Raw genomic sequence first — 23,306 nt, 5'->3', positions numbered from 1 at the left:
CGGACACTGCCCCCTACTGTATAGAGTCGGTAGTGCAGGTTCAATCCTATAATGTCACACGACACAGGCTTATTCATATTAAAATTAATGCAGGTATAAAATAAAACAAATTCAAAAAAATGACCTTTTCTTTTGTGGGTGTCACACGTTCCCCGACAAATCAAAATGGCTCCTGACCTTTCAAACTTTTTCTTTTTTTTTTCTCAAAGGTCTCAAAACCAAAACTCAAAAGTCAGTAAAATGTTGGTGGGATGCAGGGGTAAGGCGTAAGTGGGTAGGGAAAGAAAGGTGGAAACAGGAATGGTGGTGGTGGAATAGAGCATGGTGGGTATGGTAAGGCATATGGGGTAGGGTAAGTATGGACTGTGTTGACTGTGTTGACTGTTGGCTGGCCAAGTGTATCATATGTGAATATCTGCCTTGGTCTTCTCTCTCTGGCCGATCGTCTGACATCAGTGTTCGTTGGTAAGTGTTCGTTGTCATTGGTCTCTTCTGCGTGTCTTTGTTCTTCTCTTGCAGGTGATTGGACTCGATCAGGTAAGTGCATTTGGTCATTGTTTTGTTCTTGTTGATCTTGATTTTCCCTTTCAGGTACTCTCTCCGGATCAGGTAGGTATTCTTCTTCCCCGACAGGTTCATCGACTTCTTCAGGTAAGTATTCTTCGTCACTCTGTATTTCTTCCCTTATAGGTGCATTGACTGGTTCTCTCTGACTTGTAGTAGGTTCTTGGACTGAACCTCTCCGTTCCATCCTATTCAAGGGTATTCTTAGCCAGTAGCCTCCAGTGTTCTGTTCATCATCTGAATCATCTGAATTGTCACTCTCATCTCTGTGTTGCTCTGACTCACAGGCTCTCGACTCTGGTTTCTTCTGTCGTTTCTTAGGCGCTGAGACGACTGGATCAGGAGGAGTTTCGACAGGTAAGTCGCTCACAGGTAACAACAGATTACGATGCAGAGTTCTTGTCTTTGTCTTGTCTCCACTTTCCTGATAGACAATGTACACAGGATTGTCGGATACCTGTTCTTTGACTAGGTATATGGCTTTTTCCCAGTACGATCTTAGCTTGCCAGGTCCCCCTCGTTGGCTGAGGTTCCTCACGAGCACTCTGTCTCCAGTCTGTAAGACAGCTCCTTTCATCTTCTGGTCGTAATACGCTTTGCCTCGGGCACTTGACTGCTTGCTGTTCTCACTTGCGATGCGATATGCCTCGGACATCCTCTTCGCCCACTTTTGTGCATACCCTTTGGGTGTGACTGGCTCCGTTTCTTCCATCAACCCAAACAACAGATCGACTGGTAGACGTGGATGATGGCCATACAGCAGATAGTGCGGTGAGTAGCCAGTGGCCTCATGTCGAGTACAGTTGTATGCATGGATCATCTGTGGGAGATGGTCCCTCCAACGTTCTTTCTCTCGGTCTGTGAGCGTTCTCAACATTTGCAGTAAGGTGCGGTTGAATCTTTCAGCTGGGTTGCCTTGCGGGTGGTATGGCGTTGTTCTGGAATGGCCAACCCCTGAGAGCTTCCGCAGCGTCCGGAACAGGTCATTCTCGAACTCACCACCCCTGTCGTGGTGTAACTTCGCTGGATAACCGAATCTTGGAATGAAATCATTATATATGCGTTCTGCTGCAGTATGTCCTGACTTGTTCTTCGTGGCGTATGCTTGCGCAAATCGCGTGAAGTGATCAATCACCACCAGGATGTACTGATAACCACCTTTGCTGGTCTCAAGGTGTAAGTAGTCAATACAGACGAGTTCTAGAGGAAAGCTTGTTGTTATACTGCCCATAGGAGCGCGCATGTGAGCGACAGGTTTCTTCTGCTTGATACATGTGCACTTCCTGGTTACATAGTCCTCAATCTCTCTCTTCATATAGGGCCAGTAAAACCTCTCTCTAGCCAGGTTAAGTACTCTCTCTGTGCCAACATGTCCCATCTCGTCGTGAAGATGTTTCAATGCCACAGGTCTGTATTTCTCGGGTAGGACAAGCTGTTTCCTGACATCAGTCCGTCTGTACAGGAGATCATTTTCCAAGTGTAGTTTACTCCACTCATGTAAGAGCTTCCGGGTTTGTCCATTTGCTGCTTTCCGCATCTCATCGGTAAGTGTTGTACTTGTCTCCTTGAACTTCACAATCTCTCCAATCGCAGGATCCTCTCGCTGCGCTCGCACAAGTTCATCGTGACTGATTGTCGGTAGAAGCGGAGGTGGGGGTTGTGTGGCGTCTAGAGAAGAGATGTGTAGGGCAGCGATCCAAGCCACATCTTTCCTCAGGGCTGCTTTGTTTCCTTCCCACGTTGCACACACCACATCCCGAGTCAGCTCCTCGGTGCAGGCGTTGACGTATTCGTCGATGTCTAGAGGAATCCTTGACAGCGTATCTGCATCGATGTTGATCTTCCCAGGGCGGTACTTAATATCAAATCGGAAATCAGACAGTTCTCCTACCCACCGATGCCCCACTGCGTTTAACTTGGCAGTGCTCATGATGTAGGTGAGCGGGTTGTTGTCTGTATAGATCGTGAAGTGAGGGGCGTAATACAGGTAATCCCTGAACTTCTCGCACACTGCCCATTTCAGAGCGAGAAACTCCAGTTTTCCACTGTGTAGCTTGTAGTTCCTCTCGGCAGGTGTCAAAGTTCTCGATCCGTAGCCAATGGCCCTCAAATTCCCGTCTTGCTGCTGATACAGTATCGCTCCGAGGCCCTGCTCAGACGCATCGGTATGCAGTACGAACGGTAGCTTGAAGTCTGGATATGCTAGCACAGGTGGGCTTGTGAGCATGTCCACGAGTCGTTCAAGTGTCACTTGGTGTTCTCTTGTCCATTCAATAGGTGTTCTGGAGGACAGTTGCGGTCCTTTGGACTTCCGTCCACGTGCTACAGGCTCTTGCATGCCAGGCTTTACTTGCAGCAGCTCATAGAGAGGTTTGGTGATCCGCGAGAAATCCTGGATGTATGATCGGTAGTAGCTTAGGAATCCGAGGATCCGTCTGATGTCTCCTACTGTCTGTGGTCTCTTAGCCTTCAGGGAAACCACTGCATCGAGGTCCTTTGGGTCAATCCTGACTCCTTCGGCAGACACAAGTCTTCCCACATACCGGACCTCACGTCGGAAGAGTTCACATTTCTCCGGTTTGAGTTTTACCCCATGGTGTTGGAGAGCTTTGAGGACCTTCCGCACTCCTGCGACATGTTCTTCGAAAGACCTTGCGTAGCAGAGAACGTCATCGAGGTATGGAAGGCAGTACTCGTCCCTCAGTGCTCCGAGCATTTCCTCCATACTCCGCTGGAAGGCTGCGGGTGCGTTTGTAAGGCCAAATGGGATGCGGACCCACTCGTACAACCCCCAGGGCGTGACGAAGGCTGTGAGATGTCTGGACTTTTGCTCAACAAAACCTTGATGGTAGGCTTTTCCCTGGTCTAAGATGCTGAACCAGGAATAGCCACCAAGAGAGTCTGTTAAGTCTTGGATCCTGGGTAGTGGATGTCGATCAGGAACGGTCTTTTGGTTCAACAGGCGATAATCTATACAGAGGCGTAGCGTTCCATCCTTCTTCCTAACGCACACCATAGGGGCTGAGTAAGAAGACTTGGATTTCACTATCCACCCCTTGGCCAGGAGGTCCTGGATGTACTCCTTGACTTCTCTGAGCAACGGTTTTGGGATGGAGGAGTATGCTCTCTGAACAGGAATATCGTCCTTCAGATTGATTGACATTTCCAGGCTTGGAATGCAGCCGATATCGTTGCTGTCTCGTGCAAAAGCTGCAGACTCTTCATACAGCATTGTCTTTACGGTCTCTTGCTGTTCTTCATTCAGGTGCGTGATATCAACGGGTGGGTGCCACAAGGACGGACGTTCATCAGCCGATGACGTGGTAGCACTGTTGATCTTCACATCGACTTCCAACTGCTCAGTCTTGTCAGGTGAGTATGTTTCGACTACTTTTGCTATTGTCTGGACATTTCCCAGGGCAGTCTTCCGAGGTAGGGTAATATCGTGCTTGGTATTGTTTCCAACTGGCACCGTTACATATGGTTGCTTCAGGTTCTGTATTTCGAGCAAGCCTTCACCCACATCCAGTTGTTCTAACGGCATGCTGTCTTCATCTGGCTCGAACAAGACAGGGCTGGTAGAGGAGCTCATGTTGGGTGGGACTCTGCACCTTATCCATGTAACCTGTCCAGCGGGAATGACCATGTCACGTTGGCCTAGCCTCAGGCGTCCGCGTTGCATGCTGGGCTTTGTGGTGGATACGCAGCTCACTATGGCCTCAGCTTTTTCACTGGTGATGGAGATGGCCCCACATAGCAGGGTGATCAGGGTTGGGATGAGTTTCTCTGGTTGTCCCAGGATCAGCTCCTCCACGACGTTGAAACCAAGCAGGGGTCTCTCCAGGGGCATGCTGCTCACAAGGAACGGGACACTGATCAGCAGGTTGGGGTCTTCGTTCCCAGGTAAGTTCACTGTTACTGCCACCCAACCATCGAACGGGATGAGGTCTCCATTCACTGCATACACTCCAAGCTCATCCTCTTCCAGCATCAGTTCAGTGATTGGCTTGGCCTCGAGATGAGGTAAGTGCGTTTCCTTCCATGCCCGATCGATCATGCTCACTTGAGCTCCGGTATCCAGCAAAGCATTCACAGCTAGTCCATTCAGGTAACATTGGATTAGAGCTTTTCTCCCAATTAGTCTTGCTACTAGCTCATTCTTGGCATTCAGTGGGTCTGGTGACGATGACTCTGTGTGGGTTTTTCTCTGGCCATGCCTCTGTTTTGTACAGGCTACAACTGGGGAGATGCATGGTAAGATGTTTGGCTTAGTTGTGGCCTCCACACTGGTCTGACGGTCTTGGACACCACTGGGCTGGGGCGTTTGGGGTCCGATCACTGGTTGCCCCGTGGCAGCGACCGGCTCCCGTTTCCCTGGTTCTTCTGCCTCTTGAGACAACCAACGGCCCTGTGTCCTTCTTCACAGCAGATGAAGCAATGGCGACAATTGGACAGGCCTTGTTCCACACATTTAGGACAACCGTTGGGTCTCTCTCTTGTCGGTTTCTTCTGAGCACACTGGCACGGCTGTTCTGGCAGTCGTACTTGTGCGGGTTGTGTCAGTGAGTCAACTACTTTAGTCAGTGCCTCAATTTTAGCAGACAGTTGCTGTATAACATCCATTCCAACTGCTGGTTCGACAGTCTGTGGCTTAGCACCGTTGGCTTGTGCTGCATTGGCTTCAACTTCAAGCTGGGCACTGTGTGCTTTGGTTTGTTTGTGGCTGGGTGTTGGGCCTAACCGCCGCTGCCTCTCGCTCTCCTCACTGGTTATTCTCATCACATGACGGAGAATCAACTCATCTTTAACATTGCTGTCGGCAAGGAGCGGTTTCAATTCCATGCGGACGTCACTGTATTTGTGCCCGAGCCCCTGATACACCGTGTGCAGGAAAATGTCTTGGACTGTCGCTCTGCTGTACCTAATGTTTGCATCAGGCAGGCTGGATGTGAACAATATCTTCTGTTTGAGGCCAATTACTCTGTAGAGGAATTGTTGGGGCGTTTCATTTTCATTCTGTTTCGCGCACATCAACTCCTGAAACAGTTCAGTGCTATCCTTCTCTCTGAAGTGGGACTGCAGAAATCCTTTAAGTTCTTCCACAGTCACGTCATCCTTATTGATCAGCATATCCTTGAAATTGCCTGGTTTGATTATCCTGAGCACAGACCTGACAATTTCCGAGTCACTGAAGCCCTCGTGGATCCCTTCATCAATCTGTCGACACACATTACTGTATGTAATGTCAGAACTGGTGTCGCCAATTTGACCCCCATGGATCTTGAATTCTCTTCGGTGGAGGTAAGAGAGTTCTCTCATGGAGACCATCTTCTCGCTTGGCTGGTAAGTATTGTGTACAGGTTGGTTGAGGTGTTGTGTTGCATGTTGTGTGTGTGGGCCCATGTTGTGTGCAGCTGAATGGGTCTGGAATTGTGGTGTATAAAGGGAAAGTGTGTGTGTGGTGGGCAGGGAGTGTGATGAGGGAGGCGACTGGGTTTGCATGGTGGGAGGTGAGTGTTGAGTGGGAAACGACTGGGTTTGTATGCTGGGAAATGAGTGTTGAGCGGGAAGCGACTGGGTTTGTATGGTGGGAAATGAGTGTTGAAGCGACTGAGTTTGCATGGTGGGCAATGCGTGTTGAGTGTGAAGCGACTGTGGGTGTGTGGGTGGTGCGTCAATACACTGTTTCAATTTCTTACCGAGCTCCTCGTAGCTCAGTAACATTTTCATCAGTTCAACATTTTGTGTGGCACCAACTGAATCAGTCATGGCAGTGCTAGGGTTATCACTGGCGGGGTTAACCTGGCCTACGTGTACTGTAGTAGTGTTGGCGGTGTCACTTAACTGAGGTGTGGCTGCACTGGTTTCACTAGCCTGAGTAGAATCAGTTGGCCCCACAACATCACTGGCGACAGTATTATCACTCACAATAGTCAAAACCTTTCTTCTTTTCTGAAGCCGCAGTGCATCATCAACGAGATCTTTCAAAACCAAAAAATCTGTCATACCTTCGTCTTCTGACTCGAGGTGATGCTTGCTGTTAATGTACTCACAGATGTGGTTCATGCAACCCTCGTGATCATCTTTCTCCGGTGTAGACTTGTTTTCTCCAGGCACTTGGCTAACGTTCTTGGCAATTTCAAAGAGGTTGCTTGGTGACAGGGAGAACAGGCTCTTCCTAATGTCCCACATTAGCTTCTTCCTTTCTTTGTCCGCCATCTCACCTCTTCTTCACTTCCTCACGTTAGAACCAAAGTCCAGTGGATTGACACAGTCTCTTCTTTGGTTGATCGATCACCGCTCAGTGCTCACACCTGTTCTCCTTCTGTCACAGAGTTCATTGACTTCGCTGCAGCGCTAGACGTCTTCAGATGTCATCGATCACTCTCCACGTCAGTTGCACAGTTCAATGGAATGACAGTCTCTGCTTGATTCACGGTTCTTCACTGGCAGCATCCTCTCTTCTCCACGGGTCTCATGGACTGCAGCCGCAGCTCCGCTCTGATCGTGGATCTCCGCCGTCACTGCCTCAGCTCACCGCTACGCCGCTCAGCTCCCGTCTGGTCGTGGATCTCCGCCGTCACTGCCTCAGCTCACAGCTACACCGCTCAGCTCCCGTCTGGTCGTGGATCTCCGCCGTCACTGCCTCAGCTCACAGCTACACCGCTCAGCTCCCGTCTGGTCATAGAATTTAGCTGTCAGGGTTTAACAGCTCAGCTCCGGTCCCAGATGTCATTTATTTGTGGATCAGCTTCCTGCCGTGGACGGTAGGTGGCGCTGATATCCCGGACTAGCCCCCAAGAAACTGTTACAGGCCCCGGCGTGGGTACCCGTTAGCAGTTTAAATATACCTGAGAAATACAGGACAAGGAATGAACGAAATGCATGTTGTTTCTGTACAGGCACAAAGTATAATTTATTTACCAAAATCCAGCATGTCATCATGTCTCTTTCTTATTTTCTTTTTCTCCATTGTATGTTCAATGTTCTTATTTTTGTCTTGTCAACAATCATTAACAATAATACAATCATTGTCATTGCAATAAATCCATATTCCATTACCTTGTTCTTGCTCCATAATACTTCTCTTTTCATTTACAGTATATCACCTGTTAGTATTATTCACATATTCTTATTTTACTTTGCAGTATAATACAGAAGGCTATAGTAACTTTGGTCACACCATATTTCGTTTCCTATGTTTTCTTGCTACTTTACTATAATACCATTCACAGTATAACACCATCATTGCAGTAACATGACCCTGCAGTCACGAAATTATATAGGACACACTTTTGTGTGTGACAGTTGCTGCACTGCTAAAGTGCACAAACAGATAGAAACAGACTAGTTTTGGGGCTGGTAAACACACACTGTTGCATTAATAAACATAAATACTCAAACCGAAATCTTTACAGACACATACTGACTAATTTCTGTCCATAAATGTTACAAAACCGATCTCAAAATAATAAACAAGAACCTGTGCAGGAGTCCACTTCTTATTAATCAAAAACGTCACTAAATCAACACCAAACATCATGTTATGTACATCAAACGAAAGCTAGTGCATTTATCTTCTTATAGGAACGTTTCTGTTGTAAATAAAGTGTGTTTGAGGTAATTACAAACCTGAGAAATACAGGACAAGGAATGAACGAAATGCATGTTGTTTCTGTACAGGCACAAAGTATAATGGCCGCTACCTCTAAGGAACCACAGAAGAACGATGTGTTCCCACAACACGCAAAAGGCGGACACTGCCCCCTACTGTATAGAGTCGGTAGTGCAGGTTCAATCCTATAATGTCACACGACACAGGCTTATTCATATTAAAATTAATGCAGGTATAAAATAAAACAAATTCAAAAAAATGACCTTTTCTTTTGTGGGTGTCACATTGGCAGAGTAGAAGGTGGTCAGCAGCCTTCTCCAGTGGAGAAATACTTGTAGTGGATGATTTTAATGCAAAATATAACACTAATTGCTCCATTGAGATCTACAAGAAAGTCACAAAAAATATTCCAAAAAGTCCTCCTTCACTCAATAAAGAACCAAGATACCAACTCCCAATTTACACAAAATTAAAATAGAGGATATGGATCTTGTTAATGACAAATGTAATAATACATTTTTAAGACAGTACTTAGTTAACAATTTCTATCCAAGTATAGCCAAAAGCACACTTAGTCTCAAATATTTTGATAAATCTAAAATATCAGCTATTCTTACAAAATATCTAAAACTCCCAGTTCCTCCCAAATGTAAAGAAATACATTTTAAGCACATCAGCAACATTAACCCTCAAATGAATTAATTAACAAAAGATTTAAAGTAGTTGTAGTTCTTATATTTGCAAAACGAATGTACAAATGATAGAGCCCCTTTTTTTGGATGTGAGATCATTCAAGATATATGGAAGTCTCTCAATGATTTAATATTATCCAGCTCCATCAACATACATTCCTGGTCTTTTCAAAACATTCAATTTGGTGTAATTCTTAAGAATAAAAAAATGAATTTTTAGTCAATAATTTGATAATTCTTACAAAATACTATATACAAGTGTCGCTACGCTAAATCCCCCCCCCCCCCCTTCATGGACTGCTCTTAAAAATGAAATCTCCTTACTTCAACAGTGTCTAAAACACATAAATACTACCCTTGCAGTCGAATTGTATACTCTGATTACAACTATCAATTTATCCTGAACCCCTTGTAATTGTCAATATGATTTTCCTTCCTTATTTATTATTGAAGTAGTCATTTTTCATTCATTTATTCAGTTTATTTATTTTTTCCTCATTCTTTTTTTATTTATTTATTTTTATATTCATTTATTTATTTTCTTTCTTTCCCTTTTATACAATCTCAATTTAATAGGATGTGTGATTGTTCTCTCAATTTGATGTACTTATGTTTATTTCTGAGTTTGTCATTGTTCTTGTTAAATAAAGTAATAAAAAAAAAACCTGTTATGTGCAACTGAAACCACAAGGGTAGTGTGGTTTCATATCAGGTTATTTATATCAAATTCGATGTAGAAAATGTTTTATTATGCCAGGTTTTGAAATTCTTTTAACATTTTCTTATAACATCCAAGTCTTTAGTTTTGTTTTAAAAATTATAATTACATCACTCTAACTATCTCTTTTAAATCTGCTCCTAAATAAACAAAGATTTCCTAAAGTCAGAAAAAAGTATAATAATTAAAATGTTTTTATAAATAGAGTTTGTATGATCAATAAATAAATCCCTTCAATGAAAACCTTTACCATACAGACTAAAATAAGATTGCAGATCAGTAGTTGAATTATCTATTACCCATATTTAATTTTGTTTATCTTTCTCCTTTTTTCAACCAGATCCTCTGGTTAGAAAGAACATAACTGTAACACATTGTGTGTCTTCCCCATATGGGGACTACTGCCGAAGATGATATTAAAGAAGTTTGGAGAAACATACTTGCCTTTCCGTTAGTCAAGAACAAACTCATCGCCATTTTCAACCATATTGATCTGATTCTATGGGCTTTGTTTCTGTCTTTTCTTTATAAGGCAGTGACACATCAGGAAGGAAGCACTCAACCTTCAAACAAAACAAGGGTGAATGAATAAATAAATATATATATATATATATATATATATATATATATATACATACATACATACATACATGTGTGTGTTTTATTTATACATGTACACTGTTGCCTTGGAGCAAGAAGGGGTCTGATTCAATCGTCAGCAGGACTCTGTGAGGAGTTGGCATGTACTTGTTCAATTGTGAGTCACTCTGGATAAAAGCCAATTTTATGGAAAGTTTATTTGATTATTCTGTGACAAAACATTTTCTTTGTGTGAAAGAATGTGAAAAGAGGAAGCTTCCACTGCAGTTAAAGAATTGAAAACCTTTTAATGATTTTGCAAATAATATTCTCATCTGGATAAATAAAACATAGAAATGCAAACATGCTTGTCTGTCAGTCCTTTTGTTGTTATTATGTTTCTTTTCTTTTATATGTAAAAAAACATACATCATGACTTTGAAAAACTAAGAATTAATTGTTCAAACTCCAAAATGCGGATGTGGAAGATTATAATCAGAACTTTCATGAACCACCAACTCCCTCTAGCTGAAGTAAATAAAATGGGACAATAGGTTATTATTACTATTATTTCTTCTAACAATATACAATTTGAAACAAAAACATTGTGAGAAGGAGTGAGACAGACAGAGCAGGAGGTACAGAACATTAGATTAAACATCTCTCTAGCCGTGCGGTGTGATCTGTATCGTGACTTCTCGTCGTTGCATGCTTCACACAACCTCCACTGAACCACTCAGCCACAGCAGAATTACAGTATTTGAAGAAAAAAAAAAGACACAGATTTGGGATATTTACACCAAATTACAAGAGCCACTTGTGAAGGTGGGAGGGTGTTTAAGAGAGAGAAGGGTCAAAGCACACAGTCTAAAACAAAATAAAGAGGTTAGGATTCTGGAAAACACACAACTGCAGGGATTATTTATGCAGGGCATACTCCCAGGAAAGGAGAAGAAAAAATACATCAGTTGTAAATAAATCTTTGAGGGTTTAACAATCATGAAAATTGTTTCATTTTCATTTTTTAAATGTCACAACATCCTGCAAGGAGCTTTATGACATGAACGTTGCCTTTTAAACCCTGCTGCCTTTGAAATGCTCCTTCCGGGTACAAGAACCGTAAACTTCTAATATTATATTAAAATCAGGGGTAAAAATGATTAGGTGACTTAGCAAAGATACACGGACAGAGCTTTTTTATAATAGAAAAGACCCCATCTGACTAGTGTGCACTGAGCATCTGTTGAGACTCTATACTTGTTTTTTGGACAGGAAAAGAAAGACTACAGCATCATCGCTTATTTATAGTGTTGCACAAAATAAACAACTCTCCTCAGACACACAGAAAAACACTTAACAACTTCTCAGTCTTTTTATTTCTGCCTGTTGTTTCTTCGTCCCTCTCTGATGCGAGCATGACGTGCCGATGCTGGGTTTACATGGCCTCCATCGCCCAGCGCTGCAGGTCTTCAATGTCATCCTCATCATCCTCTTTCTTGGCTACAGGGTGGTGGTGGAAAGAAATAAAACAGTTTTATTGATGCAACTGCTAACAGACAAATAGTTAAGTCTGCTAAACAGGACATTTTCTAATCTAACTTTGAAATAAAAACCATTTGCTTACCAGGTCTGGAAGGTAATGAAGTAGAAGGCACGTTGGGGAGAGGGACGTTCTCTGGTCCCCCGATCTCCAGCAGGTTTTTGTCCAGCTCTTCCTGTTCCAGCTCGTCCAGCTCTGCCAGGAGCTCGTCCTGAGAAAAGCCAAAGATAACACACATCAAGACCTGCTGCAAAATAGACAATTTTGCATTGTTCCCTCTTTTTTTTTTAATCACAGTGTTAAAGCAGGATAAACTCTAGGGGCTCAAACCGGGTCAAGTTCTTGAATCTGACTAAAATATCTCACTTGGAACCGGGTCAGAATTCTTCAAGTCAGTTGACACACAGTTTGAGAAAGAGTGTATTCAGAGCGTGAAGCTTCATCCCAGAGACTGAATACCATCAGCTGTGGTAAAATGGTCTATGAATAACACCATTCAAAACTAGGGCTGATTTGACAGGAAGAGTATTGATTCAGGGAACACAAAGGCGGACTAACAAGAGACTGGTGTGTTGAAAACAATGCTGGCAGGTAACAAGGCTGAGCTCTGCTTTAATAGACTAACCGCCGTCAGCATCAGTCCAACATAAAATAAAAAGAAAAAACAACAAAAAAAACACTACAAAACAAGCTGAGCCTGCAGATTTTTGGTCACGCGGTGCTGTGATGGACTGACGACCTGTCCAGGAGCTGCCCTGGCTCTCACCTGGAAACACCTGGTAGGAGCTCCAGCAGAGCCCCATGAGCCTGTACAGGATGAAGCAACTAAAGAAAATGGATGGATGGACTGGTGATCAGTACTTAAATTGACAATTCCACCACGATTTCTTCTAATCAGGTAAATGCATCAAATGCACAACCTCGAAATGTTTTTTTTCCTAAATTGTTATCTGCAGGTAGGACCTTTGAGAAAATGGTAAAGCGAAGGGGATAAACACATAAGCAACTGAGTGATGTCTTTCACCCTGTTCAGATTACACATTAAAATGGAAAATCTGATCATAATTGGCCAACAAACAAACAACAAAAGGCAACGAACCAACACATTCCCGGAATAATCTGAAGGTGGTCGGGGACAATTGCGTCCACATTCTTTGTTGTCTGAGCACGAAAGTGTCCTGGGACAGATTCAGGTACTGCTAATAAAATCCCATCACTGGTTTAAGGGATGACTCATTTGATTTTGTGTGTAAATGACCACAATAAAGGTCTTTCTTATTTGATATTTTTCTTAATGTTTGAAGCTTTCCTTGAACCTGATCTGCGAATTACATAACCTTTGTGGAATAAAGATTTTGAGGAAAAAAATTATCTATACAGGATGTACTTTGTCTTTCTTTTTCTTTTCCTTTCTGTGAGCTGCAACATATTATTTTCAGCAGCTTCTTACAGTGAATAAAATTAACAACTTATCCAATATGCATGTTTAGTTGGATATCAGATTTCTCAGGTCTGACATTATAGTTGAGCGGCATTTAGAGGTTTGTATGGTTGGCAAAATGACACTGCAGAAAGGAATTTTGTAAAAAAAAGAAAAGAAAAGAAAACCCATAATAATCAGCTCGCAACCAGAAGTTTTACTTCTTCCTACACCTTTTCAGACATGTTAAACAGGATTTGTGTGTTATGTGTATTGTTGTGCATTGATAGATAGATAGATGTGTGCACATTGGGTATAGATTTATTATTTTGTCTACATTCCGTTAAAATAGATTAATTTAGTTATATAAATGTATTAACAAGTGATTCTGTATGTTAAAAATGTGTGTGTATATGCATATCTATTTGTATAGATTCATACTATAGTTAACGTTGTTATAAAATGGTTTTGACATGTCTGGAATGAATCACTAAATGAGCTGAAAACAAAAATATGTATCAATTAAGGACCACATGCACTCACCTCATCAAACTCCTCTCCAAAGCCAACGGGTTTAGAGATGGCATCAGAGATCTCCTGGGCCAGCTCTTGCTGCTCTGTAATGTCTTGCATCAGGTCGTCCACCTTGTCGATGTCCCTGAAATAATGACAAGGAGAGGAGAAATATGTGAGAAGAAAACAAACCACTTGTCTCATTAAAACAGCTCAGCCAGGCTGTGCAAATACAAGTGAAAACACTGATGTACACCGAAGTTATAAATATGAGCTTCTGAATTCAGTTACATTAATTTACAGCATTTGTTAGTTTGGTATTGGCTCATCTTATTTGATATAAAATACAATTTAATTCACTGATTCAAAGCCACCCTCTTACATGTTTTCATGGGCAGACTTCATGGCCTTGGCAGCAAAGCCCATGTTCTTGAGCACTTCAGTGTTGGTGTTGGCGTTCTCCAGAGCCTCCCTCTGGAACTCGATGGTCGAGAGCGTACCATCGATCTGAGCGAGCTGCTTCTCGTAACGCTTCTTTCTTTTCAAAGCTTGCAGTGCCGCTAAGGAGAGAAAAAAAAAATGCAAAGGAAAGGAGTCAGCATAACCAGTATCACGAAAAACTTTGCTCAACATAAAGCAGTCAATGCTAGATCTAAACTAATTCATACATAACTACTTGGTTTCATTTTTTTAAGCCGACAACAACCACTTTAAAAGTCAGAAGCGTATCCTTTTATTTTTCTATTTTTTAACAGATGAATAAAGCCGTTTTTTTTTCTACAGACTAAAGTTTTGACTGTTGCGCTTTTAATCATTTCATCTTGACAGCTGTGGGAGGAGCTGGCTGTTACACCCTCTAGGCACATAATTACACTAATGTGATCAAAGACAAACACCACTAACAATTCCTTGGATTTGTGGCAAAATGTCTCTATTGAAGTTCCACATTTGACCTTGTGCCACCTCAGAGCAGCTTTTGCTTAGAGAATTAAATTAGAAGAAATGTTTATATTGACATAAATTCACACGAAAAAACAACTTAATCTTTAAAATTTCCAGCAAAACTTAATTAAAAACATTTATGACAGCAAATGATTCATGGTCAGTTCTCTAACAAAAATAACAGCCAGATTCACAGTGTTAGTCAGCATCATGTTATAAATGTTCTGTAAACTTAATAAAAATGTATCAGTAAGTGTGAACTCAAACAACACTGACATGCTGAGAGTAAGTGGGCCAAGCGTTGAAGCTGTTTCATTACGCAACCAAAGAGTTTTCTGGTAGGAAGTAAGTGATATTTAACCTGTTTGAGAGTCATTTTACTGATGGACTGGTTGGTCAACAACACACGGTCAGTGTGTGACTCAGTGATGATGATGATGACGACCCTACGAGATGTTGCATACTCCCTATGTTACATCAAACCAGTAGGAAGTTACTTGGATGACAGTTGATATCATTGCAAGAACCAAACCAGAAATCTAGTTGACATCCACCTAAACAGTTAAGATCAACAGAACCAGAATGACCTGAGAATGTAAACAGACAACACACACTTCTAAAAATAGCTCAGGAGTGGCAGAATGGAAAAAAGGAGAACGTAATAAAAACAACAGTCAAATAACTACAACCACAAACTCATGTTCGTCATGCTGGACGATTCTGTCAAACTTTCCGAAACTAGAGATGAAAATCATGAGCATAAAGGCAATGTTTAAACTATTGAAACTGTCACAAAGATTTGTACGCCCCCCCCCCCCTTCTTAAATGTTCCTTTTTTTATTTCATACAATACAAAAACTGTAAAGTGAAGTACTATACTATCCAATTAAAGTCTAGTTTTTTGGCCATCTTTATTTCACTGATGGTATTAGATTAGATTATTTATTTATTGTACCCTTGGGTAAATTTGGTTTACAGTGAGTGATTCATCTCGTATTATACATACAATCTAAAACCATACACTCAACAACACAGGACAAGATAAAGTGACGACAGTGCTTTGGCTAAAAGAACAAAAAGCAAGATAAATTAAAACATCAGTAAAAAAAAAACACTAAAATATTCAAACCAAGCCAAAGGATAAAAAATGTGCTTTTTCATAAAAACAAGATAAAGGAAACAATACAAAACATAAATACAAGGTTATGTTGCAGTTTCTCTCACTTCATAGCACTGATGGCTGCTGGTACAAAGCTGTTTTTGTAACGTTTGGTTTTGCAAGCAGGTACCATGAACCTCCGACCTGATGGAGCAGCTGAAACTCTCCTTTAAGAGGGTGGGAGTTGTCTTTTAAAATAGAGCCAGCTCTCCTCTGTAACTGGTTAGTGTACAGGGATTCTGGATGAAGCTGAGACTCACCAATCAGCTTGCTCGACCATTTCATTTGGTTTCAACAGTTTTGGTTTTTAAAGGACACATTTCCAAACCATGAAGCAAGACAGAAAGATAAAACTGATTCTATAAAAGCTTGATAAAACAAGATCAGCATGGTCCTGGCAATGTTAAAAGTGGACAGTTTTCTCAGACAAAACAGGCTTGACAGTTTGTCTCAAAGTTCAATTGGTTGTCAATGACAGTTCCAAGATATCTATATGTGCTGCTGACACTGTTTGACCTTTTAAAACTGTAACCTCTTGGCTGGGAGCACTGTTTTTGCGAAAGTCAATGATAATGTCTTTTGTTTTAGAAATATTAATTTCAAGAAAAGAAACATTTATTATCATGCAATAATATTAATCATAGGATTTAACTACAACAAATCAAGAACAATGTGGCTGTTTTCTGATGTGCTTGTTTTTTCCTATGTGTTCCTATCACTACTGAAGAAAATCTTAATTTTTATCTCTTTCATCTCAAGCTCTGCTTCCTGTGCTGTTAGATAAACAGTGCAAAAAGGAACATATTATGGCAGCGTTTCACATTTTAAAGCCAATCTATGTAGCAATACAACTTCTGACCACATGAGGTGGTACTGTAGATGTAGATCTGCTGATTTAACAATAGTAATGTAATGAAAAAGGGGGGCTGTCCACCACATCTTGTTAATACCATAGAGTATAATACAATAGACAAAGCATTAGATGACCCATTGGTTTCTGTAGACTGGTTTTTAAGCCAGTTTTTCTTCCAACAGGGCGCAGCCATGTTGCTTGAGAAGCGCATGGGAACACGCCCATCACATGTCAATCAAAGTTGACAGAGCTGCCGTCAGACAATTATAGTTGGATATACTGTTTAACATGTTACCTCAGCTGTAAACTCAAATATGACAGCTGCGTTTAGACGACGCTTGGTTAATACAAAGAGCTGGTTGCTTCTCTAAGCGCAGTAACATGGCGATTACGGATGAAGAAGTAATAACGGCTGGTAATTGGATAAGCAGACTGTCAATCAATCATATTAGAAATAAATGTATTGTTTGATATAAACTCTCCTGGCCCATTTTAACGTGGGAGTCAATGGAGATTAACTCACTTTTGGAGGCAGTCTTTAGCAGTCAGTTCAGGAACTGCAAACCTCCATCCAGAAGTTAGATGGTTGGTGCCTGGTAAATACCACTTTGTTCTGCTACAAGTGCACTTAGTTTGTGTCTTACATTCATCTCTGATTTGTTGTTCCGAGTTTGCTCCTGTCGTCATCACTAACATCGCGGGAACTGCCACCCAGGCTACAGCCAGGGGCAGTTATCGCGAGATTTGTGACAATCCAGTTTGCTGTTTAAAACTTACTATATTATAAATTATTATATTATAAAATGGGAAATTACAGGGGAAATACTAATACTGGAAGACGGCGGGAAACAGGGGTAAAATACGGTAGTTTCCCGGCCAGACTTGACAGGTATGATAGGTGGATGTATAATTGCTGTATAACAGACATGTTTATTTCATGGTTATGAAGTCGACTTATTATTGTTTTTGGGTTGTTGTTGTTTTTATTTCAGTGAGCTACTGTAGTTTTTACCCAACATGTCTTTGTTGGTCTTCTGTTCACCTGATTTAAGTGATCATTTTACAACTAGAACCGTTGATTAAAACTCTCTTGGGTGGTTACAGAAAGACAATAAAGATATTGACACAGTGTATGTTGACACAAGCTGAGCCATAATTATTACAGTCGGACTAGTGGGCGTGTTTGCACCTTGATCAGGACCTTTAAAAGATCCTACTGTTGATAGGTATAATGTTATTTAACTCTTGTATATGGGTTTCAGTTAGGGGCAGCATGAGTCAAGCTTAAAAGCCACTATAGTAGTGCCACTTTTGACCACTTTGGAACAGCATCCCACAAGCGAGTTCATGCAGCCTCTGCTTAAAGAGTGAAGGCATTTGTGCCCCCAAAAAGCAAAGAATTCATGTAAATATCTCTAAAAATGGGAAACCAAATTTACTTTCCTATAGAGGAGATACAGAAACATGCGTCTGTGTCATCAGTCATTAATGCCAGACATTGTATATGTGTATATATACTGAAAATAAACATTAAATACATATGCTTTAATTCACTTTTTGTGTTTTTTATAGGAATTACACACATAGGAATGTCCACAGCATTTCAGTGTCAACAAATAGACTTATCAGATTCTGGTTCATGATTGTAGTCTGTAAGTGAAGAGATGGGTAGTAACGAGTTACATTTACTTGAGTAAGTTTTGGCAAATTTTGTACTTTTAGGAGTAGTTTTGAATCACTATACTTTTTACTTGAGTAGATTTGTGAAGAAGAAACTGTACTCTTACTCCACTACATTAGGCTAAATTGAGCTTGTTACTTTTCTTTTATCCCTTTTATCCGCGTCAATCTCATGACATCACTGAGTGATTCTTTGGGAAAAATGTTTGTTTTTGCATGTTTTGTCACATATACACAGACTCAAACACACACAGAGTTTCTATGAGTTCATGGGCTTGTTCTAGGTCTGCCTGGTTAAAAAAGAAAAGTACAAAGGCTTGAAATTTTGTGCTACTTGTGCTTACCGTAATTTATTTTTTTATTCTGTTATTATTTTATTTATTTTATCATTTATTAAAGTACTTGAATTTACTTTATTTTGATTTAAGCTATTTTTTATTAATTTTATTTATTTTATTGATTTAATTTGCCTGAAGATGATTATTTTGTACTTTTGTCTGTTTGAATGGTTGTGTTAAAAAAATAAATCAGCGTTACTCAACAGTTACTCAGTACTTGAGTAGTTTTTTCACCAAGTACTTTTTTACTTTTACTCAAGTAATTATTTGGATGACTACTTTTTACTTCTACTTGAGTTATATTATTCTCAAGTAACAGTACTTTTACTTGAGTACAATTTCTGGCTACTCTACCCACCTTTGTTGACAGGTAGATATTTTACATTTCTCTTAAACCTGTCTTAAAATGTAAGATACTGGACCTCGGTTGACCGCGGTTTGGTTTGATATTGGATATTATGAATTCAACAACCATTAAACTTTTGATACATACCACTGATTTTGGCCAAACCACTTGTGATATGTTCATGGTCATCTAGACTATATATCACAAAACAGTAATTATTAAAAAAGCATATATATGGGCTGATTTAATGTGGTTTAATGAATTCAACACCCATAAAACTTGTGATACATACCACTGATTTTGGTCATATTGCTTGTGATGTGTTCATGGTCATCTAGACCCGTGATTCCCAACCCCCGGTCCCCGGACCGGTACCGGTCCGTAGAGCCGTTACTACCGGGCCGTGGAATGGCTTGTGTTCCGATCATAATTAGGGCTGCAACGACGTTGTCGACAAAAAGCGATAATCAAAATTGTCGGCAATTGTCACCAGACGGTTTTTTCCCAATGGAGTGAGGCATCTCACTTCACTTCACCTCATACAATCTCTGCCCAGAGCCGCGTGTCAGCGCAGCTTTTTTTTTTTTCTTTTTCTTTTTTGCGTCTCCCCGCACCAGACGACTGCGCTCACTGATCAATAATGCAGATGCTGATCAATGATGAGCAGGGGTCCGTTTCACAAAGCAGGTTTAGTGAAAACTCTGAGTCTGTTAACCCTGAAATGAGGGAAACTGAGTTTTCCGTTTCACAAAGGGAGGTAACTCAAACCAGAGAAAGAGGAGTAACTCTAGCCTGTTTCACAAAGAGAGGTAACTTAAGCTCTCGGTCAGTTACTGCAGTAACAGACGCTCTGAACCTAACCTGGTCTGGACCAGGTTTATCTCAATGAACCTCGAGTTTCTCTGCGTCTCCGCCTCTTTCAGAGCCGCACGCACATTTGATTTCCTCATTCATTCAGTCAGCAGGCGAGTTTTGGCGAAGTTCTGCCGTCTGTCATTAAAAACAGAGTCAGTATTTTAGAAGTCCATTGTCACGAACATGGCATGTCCTTTTGATGAAGACCCAATTGATGAAGGTGCAGAATTAATGCGCAGAGAATTAAATATTCGTCGGGATATGGTTATCAGACCACGTAATACATGTACATTACAGTACATAGTCTCATTACAGGCAAAGCAATATGTGTTAATCCTTTATTTGTTATAATTTTGATGATTGAATTGTTTAATGATTTCATAATATATTCAAATTTTTTGAGATTTTTTATTTGGGGTTTCATAAACTGTGAGCCATAATCACCAAAATTATAACAAAGGCTTGAAATATCTCACTTTGCATGTAGTGGGAAATAATATTTGTTTCACCTTAAGTTGAATTTACTACGAATGAAGTTTTGCAATATATTCAAATTTTCCGACCTCCACCTGTATATTATTACATGAATAAATAAGAGCATAATACAGAGGTCTCCAACTCCGGTCCTGGAAAGACCTATCCAGCATGTTTTAGGTGTCTCCCTGCATGAATGACAGCAGCAAAGTTGAATAAAATATCTATTTTTCATTGAAGTACCCATCTTTCTCGCGTTTATTATCATTTGCCACATAATTAAAGCAACCTCATACTAAATTTAAGAAAACAATTTTTGCATTTTTTTTGTCATATAATTTCATCCAAAACTTGTCGAAATGTGTTTCTTTGAGTGGCAGCCCTGTCATGGCTTGGCGGACAATAAGTTCTGGTACCCGACCGGACTGAACAGCGCCATGCACAGGTGCTGTATGCAGGTTAGGTTCAGTCTGCTGCAGAGATGAGCGGACCTCAGCAAACCTCCATGAGCCGTTTCTTTACTAGTTGTTCGAGTAAAAGAAATAGTGATGAACAAGTGGAAAATCCTACCAAAAAGAAAAGCAAAAGCTTTAATCGCAAGTACGACATTATGTATATAAAATACGGATTTGTTGCAACGGGCGATTTGGAGGTGCCAAACACACTTTGTATTTTATGTGGAGAAACGCTCGCCAACGAAGCAAAAGAAGCCAGCCAAGCTTCAAAGACACTTAAATACAAAACATCCTTCTCTCAAAGACAAACCAGTGGAAGGAAAAAACGTGACTTAGATTTGCAGAAGCAAGTTTTAAAGGCCACAACATCAGCTAACGTCGCTGATGATAGCCTGCATTTTAAAATGCATTGTTTTTTTCTAAAATGTTTATTAAAATTGACATAAATTGTCAACCGGTCCCTGAGCTTTTTGTTTATACTTCTGCTGGTCCTTGGCACAAAAAAGGTTGGGAACCCCTGATCTAGACTATATATCACAAGAGAGTAATTAGTATAAAATCATATTATGGGCTGATTTAATGTGGTTTAATGAATTCAACACCCATAAAACTTGTGATACATACCACTGATTTTGGTCATATTGCTTGTGATGTGTTCATGGTCATCTAGACTATATATCACAAGAGAGTAATTATTTAAAAAAAAAAATCATATATATGGGGTGATTTAATGAGGTTTAATGAATTCAACACCCATAAAACTTGTGATACATAACACCGATTGTTTTCATTAAACCTCATTACTCACCTCGTTATGTATCACAAGTTTTATGGGTGATGAATTCATTAAACCACATTAAATCAGCCCATATATATGATTTTTAAATCAGCCCATATATATGATTTTTTAATAATTACTGTTTTGTGATATATAGTCTAGATGACCATGAACACATCACAAGTGGTTTGACCAAAATCAGTGGTATGTATCACAAGTTTTATGGGTGTTGAATTCATAATATCCAATATCAAACCAATTCAACCGCAGTCCTCGGTGGGATAATTTCCTGTATTTTTAAATCCCAAACTCCACAGGTACGCCACCTCTCTCAGGTGTGGAGCCCGTAGCCAGCTCAGCTAAAGCGCCTGCTAATATTTGGTGATTGATGGTGTTTTAAAAAGCAACAGTGGACACTAGAAACTACCAGCGTTTCCACAGCTCACCTCGTTTGTTTTTCGTGCCGTTTTTCTTGGCGATTTGTAATTCTTGCTCGATTTTCTTCTCTAAAAATTCCTGTTTCTTGGTTAGCATGTCCTCGGTCTCCCGGAGTTTCTGGATCGCCTCCTGCGGACTGGGTCCCTTTCCTCCTTTACCTCCTCCTCCGAATATCTTCCCGAACAACGACATGTCTACAGGTACCAAAAAAAAAAAAAAAGCAAACAAAAAAAAACGTACTATACGAAAAATGAACGGAATACCGAGCTACCAGAGGAAATGTGAGCTTGACAGCCGCTCCTAGGACAGTCCTCGCCCCTGAAACCTGGAAGGATTGTTGATGTTTTTTCTACTTCCTGGATTAGGCCCGCTGACGTCAGAGTGGGCGTGGCCTCACCCCTTTTTCTTTATTGTTTGTCTCTTTCGCCCCCTGCTGGAGAACTGGCGCAACTGCAGCAATTCCGACGCGTTTAACTCCTGCAGCAACATAGCAACAGCAACCTCAATTTCACCAGAGGTGTCAAAAGTGTTCACATTCATTACTCAGGTAGAAGCAGTACTCGAGTTGAGGGGGGATGAGGGGGGATGGCATCCTAACCCTAACCCCCTGAAATAAAAACGGTCAAAATCATCCCCCCTGTAAAACTGCCATCCCCCCTGTCCATCCCTTATGTCATTTCATCAATGAATGTGGTTTTACTGCTATTTTAACATTTAGAGTCTTCACCAGAAAAATAACACCAGAAAAATAACTTATTTGACAATTTTCACCTGTTTCAAGTCTAATAATAAGTATAAAAATCTGCCAGTGGGACAAGATTTATCTTCTCATTACAAGCAAAAAAATCTTGTTCCACTGGCAGATTTTTCTACTTATTTTAAGTGAAAATCTACTTGAAACAGGTGAAAATTGTTGTTTTTTCCAGTGAGTGTAATGAGATTTTTTTTACTAAAATGAGACATTTAGACATTAAGATTTTGAGTTTTTGCAGTGCTCCATTTTACTTATCCCGTGAAGGACAGAGGCATATTCATAAGTTCAGAAAATTGTTTTTTATTTTTGTGTTTTGATGTATTTGATGTAAGCCCAGTGGATATTTAAAGCTTACAGAAGGCTGCATTTAACTGCTGCTATGTCATTCTTGCAGTATTTCTGCCAGTGTTTTGGTCAGTGCGATTATTTGTAATATATCTGTCCCCATATGATAAAATCCACCATCCCCCCTGATTTTTTTTTACAACTCGAGTACTGGGTATAGATACTAGAGTTTAAAAATACTCCTGAAGAAGTTGAAGTATCAACTCAAGTTTTTTACTCAAGTAAAAGTATAGAAGTACTGGTTTCAA

The 23,306-nt window shown here is 40.6% G+C and overlaps 1 protein-coding gene across 1 annotated transcript; it reads right to left on the bottom strand.

Annotated features, from left to right (window-relative positions):
- Window positions 1-10,465: 10,465 nt before the first annotated feature.
- chmp4ba (charged multivesicular body protein 4Ba) lies at window positions 10,466-22,310 on the bottom strand. Its single transcript, XM_061736563.1, has 5 exons — window positions 21,968-22,310; window positions 14,024-14,201; window positions 13,672-13,786; window positions 11,793-11,919; window positions 10,466-11,668 (listed from the first exon to the last, which is right to left on the bottom strand). The coding sequence occupies exons 1-5, from the start codon at window positions 22,149-22,151 to the stop codon at window positions 11,604-11,606; spliced, it is 669 nt and encodes a 222-aa protein (XP_061592547.1). The 5' UTR covers window positions 22,152-22,310; the 3' UTR covers window positions 10,466-11,603.
- Window positions 22,311-23,306: the final 996 nt, after the last annotated feature.

The sequence above is a fragment of the Cololabis saira genome, chromosome 12, assembly GCF_033807715.1.
Source record: "Cololabis saira isolate AMF1-May2022 chromosome 12, fColSai1.1, whole genome shotgun sequence".
In the NCBI taxonomy this organism is placed as follows: domain Eukaryota; kingdom Metazoa; phylum Chordata; class Actinopteri; order Beloniformes; family Belonidae; genus Cololabis; species Cololabis saira.
This window is presented reverse-complemented; position numbering and strand designations above follow the sequence as displayed.